The sequence below is a fragment of the Passer montanus genome, unplaced genomic scaffold (genome assembly GCF_014805655.1).
Source record: "Passer montanus isolate IOZ18808 unplaced genomic scaffold, ASM1480565v1 scaffold85, whole genome shotgun sequence".
Taxonomy (NCBI): domain Eukaryota; kingdom Metazoa; phylum Chordata; class Aves; order Passeriformes; family Passeridae; genus Passer; species Passer montanus.
The window spans coordinates 131,308-140,059 of NW_024373812.1; the positions used below are offsets into that span (position 1 = coordinate 131,308).

An 8,752-nucleotide genomic window follows, 5' to 3' on the forward strand; every position below is an offset into this window, starting at 1 on the left:
GAATGAGGTGATGAAAATTCTGGCTGGTAGTCAACTCGGCTGAACACAAAAATTTCACTGCCCGCACATGAAATGTGGCAGAAGGCACTAACAGATGGTAGTGCCAGGACAAGGAGTAGCAAACTGAAGAAGCTGTGGCTGGAGATAGCCACTCATACTGTTTTGACAACTAGCAACTTGGAAGCCATGAGCAAAGCTGAGTTCATCGAGGTAAAGTATGTCACAAGCATCAACAGGTCTAACTATTGAACATGGCTGCACCAGACAAGAGCATGAGACCTCTTCTGTTACACAGAAGTCTAATTCACATAGAAATCACTTTAAATCCACCTAGACATCCTCTCATGCACAGCACAGTTAAAACCAGTGAAAGCTTGTGTAATTTATAAAGTATAATTTGTGTGTGCATTTTGTGTTGCTTTATGTCTGCTGCCTTACTAAGATCTAATTGCCTGAGGTCATGGAGGGACAAAAATAGTTTGCACATAGATACTATGTCTATATATATACACACACTCAAAAACTAGCAAGAAAGCCTTGTCTGTTATGTCAAAAATGTTTCTATTTTGGGCAAGGTTTGAAGCTTGCTGTTGGTGGTAAATGTTTTCCCTTTATGCATAGTTTGCACAAGTCAGGTTCTATTCCAGCAACAAGTATGGCATTCAAAAGACACATACAGCATATTTTGGCTGCCTCTGAAATCCAATTCCCTTGAGCTGATGATTTCCTGTTTAACTCCTCTTTGCAGAAGAGGAGCTGGTTCCTTGAACTAGCATTGCCAATCACTTTCAAATTCAAAACCAAAGCTCCCCTTTACTGATCAATGCAAGGGAATGTTTGGTTAGTCCCCTGGCTGACCATTTTTTCCACCAGCTCAATTTCCTTGCCAAAGGGCAAAGTCCTGTTTAGCTTTGGGCTCCTGGTGTTCCTCATCCCATCTGCTGTGTTCCTCTATCATACCCGGACCAGACAAGGAACATAGGTGTATAGGCTGTGTAAAGCATGGCTTTCAACCAGTCCACCTCCACTGGTGAACTACCCTGGATAAGCTGTAGCTGCATTAAACAGGAACGAGGTGAGATTTTAGCTGCATTTTCAACGTAGAAAGCACAACAAAACTCCCAGGAATAATTTTGTTGGGTGAAGGATATTGATGCTTTTTGCAACAGTGTTGCTGTTCCTGGCATCCCTTCCACAAATTCTGCAAAACTTTTGTTCATTTGTTCTAATTTTTGTGTGCCCAAGAGAAGATTTACATGCTTGTGTTTATGTATGCATGTGTCTGTCTGTCTGCCTGTAAATATGGAAACACATCTGTTGTATAAATAGAAAACATCTTTGATTGATTTAATAGGAGACTAATTTTATATTCCATGAAAAACATTACATTTAAAGCACATTGATCTTTTGTTTTTGAAGCTTTAAAAAGTTTATTACTTTAGTCCTTCTAGCACATGCCTTATTAGTCACAAGAAATCCACACTTCAGTTCAAAAATTTCAGTTCTTGCAGGACTTGCTAATTTTAAACTCTTTGTTTTATTAGGAACTAAAAAGAACTTCATATTAAGGCACTGATAGTAAATAAACTGTATACTGTGAAACTGACACTCCTCAATGTGAAAGACCTGACATCTAAATAAACAGCTGATTGTTTGGCTGTTACCAACTGTCTGAAGCAGTAAGCAGAAATTCAGTGGGGACAAGCTAATATTCATAAGCAAAGACAGCTTCTTCTCAATCTTCAGATAGTTTTTGTTCAGGCTATACCTAAGATATGGGATTTTTTTACATTGCAGTCAAAAGCTCTTCGGGAAAAATGGCTGCTACAGGGAATTCCTGCTGGCTCTGCAGAAGAGGAAGAAGCCAGAAGGAAGCAGTCAGAAGAGGATGAGCTGAAGGTGAAAAAGCTGGAAGAAAACATACACAGGTAGGGACAGCTTCCTTTAGCTTTGCCTAAGAACAGTCACTCCCATGAAGGCTGGAGATTTTCCTTGCCTAGATCCCCATCTCTGGCAGCAACTGATGGCAGCTGCCCAGGCACAACTGTAAAAGGCAGTCACACATACAGCCAAATATGCCCAACATTTGTCTGCTAGGAGTCCATGTTGTTCAAGATAGAGTCACTGTGTTATCTTTGTGTTTAATGGACTTTTACGGATTTCTTGCATGACGTAGCTAAACAGAGGGCCAAGTTCCCCCTTCAGATGCATGTGTATGAATTGATCAACACCCAAGAGATTCTCCATTCCTTTACACCTCCTACAGCCAAAATGAGTTCAAAGAGGGAGAGCATCCTTTTGCGCTCACTTCACTGGTGCAAATGACTTTCTGAAATACAACAGCAGATGCCACCAGCAGATCAAATACTTACTTTTTTCAGAAGCAAGGTTTGGGTGTTAGAAAGACTTGCTTTTATCAGTTTCCTATTGCAGTCTGAGTTGACATTTGTCCTCTTTTTTGTGTTATTCCTTCTTTTATTACAAACTAAGAGCTCTGAAGGAATAAAAGGCTTATAAGGAGAGTGATTTTAATCGTCACAGGGCAAATTCCAGAGCTGCTTCTACCATTCAGGTTATGTAAATTTAGAGTTTTTTCAGCTGGCAAAAGCTGGTAAAATTTGGCAACACAACTTTTAAAAATACGTCAGCTGAGGCTACAACAAAGAAAAGGGAATAGGACCAATAGTCCAAGGGTTGAGGTATTAACTTAGCATCTGGTGAACTTAATTTGCCTTATGGCAGGTTTCTTGTGAAATTTCTTGGAAAAGTCAATGAGAAGGTTTCTTTGGGGATACAGACAAACAGACTTCCCCTAAGCCTGGACAATGCTAAATAACTACTATGTGGAAGATATTGGTCAGCATGAATGTAAGAGTTACCTCATGTTACTGGTCTTTGTCCTGTGATTCATATTAATTGAAACTGGTCTGAGAATGTGTATTGTTATTTTACATTTGTGGTACCATAAGGCGAGAAAATTTTTTAGATTTCATATGATAGCTGATGTTTTACTTCATAAATTAATACTGAATATGGAAAGAATACATGGACTGTGCTTCAGAAATATGTACTGTAATGCATATTTCATCTAGTGCAGAAAGATGCTAAGACCCCTGACCCCATCCAGCAAAACATGTCAGAGAGTGGCTAATTTCAGCTATATGAGTTCCACCATTGAAAGCAGTGAAACCACTTTGTTTAGTTAGTTCAAAGTGTAGGATGAAGGGCTCTGTAAAACCTTTGCTCCCATGGTTTGGTTTTTTTGTTGGTTTTTTTTTCAGACAAAGATTAATCAACCGTATAATTATAATAGCAAATTGAACTTGGAGACTGTTTATAAAACTTGTTGGAAAAATACACACTGGTTTTGGTTGATTTTAGAATTAGGAAATTAATGCACAGATTCAACATTTTTTTATAGAAATAGGTTTCTGATATAGCTAAATGTTAGGGAGAAAGTTCTGCTGTGGCTCACACTTTATGACAAGAAAAAAATTGACAAAGGTAAACACTGCATTTCATCTAGTGCAGAAAGATGCTAAGAGCCCTGACCCCATCCAGCAAAACATGTCAGAGAGTGGCTAATTTCAGCTATATGAGTTCCACCATTGAAAGCAGTGAAACCACTTTGTTTAGTTAGTTCAAAGTGTAGGATGAAGGGCTCTGTAAAACCTTTGCTCCCATGGTTTGGTTTTTGTGTTGGTTTTTTTTTTTCTTTCTTAACTGCAGCCATGAAATCAAAAATTTGAATATTTGAAAGTAATGGAACTCTCTTCTTCTGTGACCGCTTTTCTGTCAAATGACAGGTTAGCTGCTTTCTCCTGAGTTGAAGTGACATTTGTGTGACAGCCTCACTAGCATACCTAACTTCCCTGTTGTCTTTCTAAGGGAATTCCAAACCCAGTAAAAAAAGTAATTTGATTTAAATGAGAAAATATTACATCTGTATTGTAGAGATTAGACAGTAGAGGTTGAGGTCATTAGTCTAATTACTATTTACAGCCATGACAACATGGCATATCCAGAGCCCATCAAATAGGCTAAGAAAGTAAATGGCTGTAGAAGAGGCAAGAAAAGAGAAGATGTCAAGCACACTGTCCTGAGGAATGAAGTAGAATAGACTTATACTGTCTGTGCACTGCATTTTCCCTCCACATTCCCAGGAGAGAATCAAGGGGGAAGATTACAGGGGGATTGTCATCTCTTCAGGTTTGCAGGGCTTTGGAAGTCCACTCTGCACTATCCAGGGGAGCCCTATGAAAAAGCCCAAACCCTCTCAACAAAGGTGACAGGGGACAAACTAAGCTGGTTCACAAGGAGAATAGAAAATTACTTCAAGACCAGCCCTAAGGCTGATTCCACAGGACCATAAAACCACTATGCCATGCATCTTGCATATTCATTAGTGTCACACTGCTTCATATGTGCAAGCACAGAGCAGCTGCAGTGTCAACATGTCTGCGAAAAAAGTATTGGGATACACATACTGGAAAAAATACATTAAAATACATAATACATTATTAAAAATATATAATTTGCATTTCCTCTTAGATCAGGTGAAGCTTACTTGTGAGGAACAATGTCCAGCACCTGCTGGCAGCCAGTACCCATGACCCTGCTTTAAGAATGGGAAGTCATCCCTTTTCTCTTGCAGCAGAGCCTCCCATCATCATGAAAGAGAGCACCATTTCTTCTACACACACTGAAGCACTCAAAAAGGTTTCTTTCTCATACCCCTGCTTTTACAACATGAACTGCTGTGGTACAGGAGAAGTATCTGTTGTTATTTGCAGGCCAGCTGTACCAGTAGGTCTGAGAGTCTTAGTGAACTGTGGCCCTTAGAACAGAAAACTGAGAGTGTTTGAGGCCAGACTAGGATTCCTAAATGAGGATGTAGCCTCATGTAGGTGGGCTTATGTAGTTAGTGGGCTCATGAGGGTGTGTGCTATCCAGAAAAGACCAATACCTTTTGGAGAAACAGTAAGGCTAGCAATGGGTTTCTGGATGGTCTTTAAGACCTTTCACATCACACAAATTCTTTGGTTGGGTGTTACTCACCCTAGATCAGTTTTAAGTGACTTTCTCACTAAAATAATACATTTTGCAAGATGTAAACATGCTTCTGATGCTTATTCTTAAGCTAGTGTAACCAGTTCTCCTTTGTGTAGGAAGTGTTTAATTTCAACTGAGGCAGTAAAAATGCGTAAGAGTACAGACTGCTTCTTATTTATTAGACTTCTGTGTTATGTTATCATGATACAGGAAATCATATACTTCAGCTTGTAGCTTGCAAGGGATATGTGCATGACTCAGCTTAGGAATGAGTAAGTGTAATGATTTAATGAGCTTCCTCGTCTGCAAAGGCATTTGGAAGAAGAATGCCTACATTACTCAGCATTTTTGTGCACTTCATGTTAAGCAGTGGAAAAAAATACCAGCATCAAAAAAAGAGGAATAAAGCAGAACAAATAATGCAATGCAAATAATTTAATGCTATTATAATGCTGGTAGTTAACATCAGGAGGGCATAGAAGTATACAATGTACATATAAGTTACAAAAAACAAGCAGTGCAAGATTAGGACAAAATGCAGGCATGTGAGTGGTGTAACTGTGGATTACAGGCAGAACAGTGATTTGACAGTTGGGATTAGTTTAATATGTTTAGAACCCTTGTACCAAGACTGCAGAGTGAAAATCAAGGAGTCAAAAGAGCTGAATTATTTTGGTCCTGGATTTCCAGCACTCCTGATTGTCCGACTACAATCTTCAGAAAAACACAAAATGCCCCATGTAAAAATCCTTTGTCTCTTGTTTTATTGTTTTGTTTTTTTTTTTTAAAGTGGTTGGTCCAGTGGACTTAATGGAACTGAAGAAGACAGAACCCCTTATTCAACATTCATGGAGTCTTTAGTGGACTGCATGTCTGTCAGTAGTGGAATAATGTTGTTAAGTGTTTGAAACCTGGCTGGAAGACTAGTGGCAGCATTGTGTCAATGTCAGAGTGAAGCCAGACATAGACATCTCTTCACATAAACTTTGAAGTTATTTAGTTTTTTTATATTTGTATAAAGATCTTGGGTCAGTGGTAGAGGAAGGCAGACATTTCTGAGTATCTTTCCCATTGTTGCAAAGTACAAAAGTGATTTCCTGGTTTTTGCAGCTAGCTTAGATTTGAGTAAATTATAGTAAAGGAGTAAAAAATTAATTAAAAGCATTTCCCTTCCCATAAACTTGTTCTCCTAATCACAGACCTGAAACATATTATTTGGGATAGCATTGATGGAGATTCCCAGTCAACTTCCACAGACATACTTGTGATAGTGTGTTGTAGGTGAAACAATTGCTGCAATGTGTTGCATGCCTCCCATGGTTTGGTTTTTTTTTTAACCACATGATGGTCTGGGTGTTTTGCAGCAGTGAATGGAAAGTTAGCATTTGACATCTGGACATTATACAGGTAGTATTCACAAAACAGGGCAGCCCACCCAAAGCCTGCTAGTACTTCACAGCATTTCAAATGCTCCCAAAATTATTTTTATATTAAATGAAATTATAGCTCATAGCTGGTGGCCTGTGTTTACTACAAAAGATGAAAGGTTTTTGTTGCTCTGAAGCTTTTGGGCACCATGGAAACAAGAAATACTCTATATCTCCCTGCTTGATGATGAACACTTGCATAACGTACCAGGACTGGACTTATTGTGGTTCCTGGAGTAAAGAAAACCAGTGAAATAAATGTTCAGCAAAGTGGCATATCCCTCTAGTAATGAACAGTGCATTTGTTCACCTTGGATGAGGAGGTGCCCAACAACTCCAAGGAGTGACGAATTATTCTTTTAGCCATTTTGGACATGTGGGCCAGGCAGACAGTTTAAATCAGTGGATTCTGGATCCCCAAAATGTACACGCAAGTGCCATTTGTGGCACTTTGGTGCTGTGATAACTCTTGCAGCTGAAGCAATGCAGGACAGAGGCCCAGGAGTAAGTGGATCCCTTGCTCTTTGCTCAGGACTACCCAGCTGTCAGCACATCCAAGGTCCTAATGCTTGCAAAGCCCTTTGGGGTTGTGAAATGCTTCACCTTTCTGCATGCTGGTGATAAGCCTTTGCAGTATCACCTCTGGGAGAAAACTTTTCCATGGTGGTCCAGCATGGAGGGAGAGCTCCAGTGTTAAGGAGGGGAAGGTCTGTGCTGTGGCCCATGGGATATGCGCTCTTTCTGGGGCAAGCACACCCTTGTTGGTTGTTGCTATCTTGCTGATGTGGGCAGGTAGAAAATGTATGTAAAAAATCCCTCCCTTCCAGCAACTCCCATCTCAGGGTGCTGAACTGAAATATGCCTAATGAAACAAAGTGCAGGAGAAGCACAGCTTCCAAGAAAAACACTTAACCTGAAAGACCAAAATAGATGCTGACTGTAAGCTTACATGACGCAAAATAGATGCTGAATGTAAGCTGAATATAAGCTTACCACCTCTCCCAAGCAAAAGGTGCCTTGATTGTGCACTCTCTTGTTCTACTGTGCTTGGTCTCTGTCTGCTTACCAGTATTAGACATCAGTCCAAATCTAAGTGGAAGCAGAGGCAAAATATGGTAGAATTTCTTCAAATTTGGCAGAAACATCCCATTACTGCAATTGAATCTTACAGATAAATGCTTAAATTTGAGTTCTGTTAGAGAAGCTGGCCTAGGCCATGGGAAGAAAACCCTCCCCAAGCTGATGTGATATGCAGAAAATAAAATATTCTTAATATATCTTATTAATAGACTATGAGTTCCGCACAGATCTGTGATGCTAGATGGGGTCTGTGCTAAAATCTCTTCTCACTGAAGAGTCCAACAACTACAGATTCATGGTTCATCTGAGGTTGTTGCACCTTTAGCATTTTCTCTCCTTCAGGCATCTGTTGTTTCATTTCTTTCTGATGCCAGTGTTTGTTTCCTGCCTCTTCTTTCCATGATAAAAACCTAGTATGTTTAAGACAGGGAACTCTGAATCTAATTTAGTCTATCTTGCACTGTCACTTATAGTCTTTGTATGACAGAGAAAGAGAGAGAGAGAAAGAGAACTTAAGACAGATGCAACTGCACTCCTTAAAGAGAAGGATCATCTGATGTCAAAACCAGCTGCCCAGACCTTCCCGTATCAGACAGCATAAGCTGGGACCAGAGATGCCATAAACCTCTTCTTAGCCAAGTCTCAGCCATTTCCCTTCAGTCTTAACCTCCAGAGAGATATGAGCAGTTCCTGAAATTATGCTAGTGCAGAGAACAATGTGTCTTGTTTTGCAACTTCACATTGATGGCAGATGGAGAAAATTATCAGGAGCATTGTTTATTCAGCATTTTCACCTTTTACCTGGAATGCCAGATGCAGCTGTAGGCAAGCCTTCAGTCTACCTCCATATGCTTGCCATCTGACCAGTTCTGTTGGGTGAGCTCTGTAAGAGTGAACTTGCAAGAATGGCCTCATGGCCATGCGATGTCTCCAAATTCTGCTCAGCTTGTGAGGGAATATCAAGCTTTCTGCACAGGAGTAGCTGCTCATCCCCAAGCCTTCTGTCTGGCTCTTCACTAAGATTGATCAAGACCAGTTCTCATGTGCTGCAGGTCTGCAGATTCCAATTTCAGCAATCCCTTGGAATAGTGGTTTCCAAAAGAGCACAACCTTCACCTCCCATTGTTCTCTTGATGGGGTTTATTTATTATATGTGATACATTTCTTAGAAAAACAGAGACCAAAACAAAACC

At 40.0% G+C, this 8,752-nt stretch overlaps 1 protein-coding gene across 2 annotated transcripts in view; it reads left to right on the plus strand.

Annotated features, from left to right (window-relative positions):
* Window positions 1-8,752, plus strand: part of PALM2AKAP2 (PALM2 and AKAP2 fusion) — a 269,103-nt gene that overhangs the window by 64,398 nt on the left and 195,953 nt on the right. For both annotated transcript variants that reach the window (XM_039733217.1, XM_039733218.1), the window contains one exon: window positions 1,798-1,928. In XM_039733217.1, the coding sequence (XP_039589151.1) occupies window positions 1,798-1,928 (131 nt within the window). The remainder of the gene's footprint in view (window positions 1-1,797; window positions 1,929-8,752) is intronic.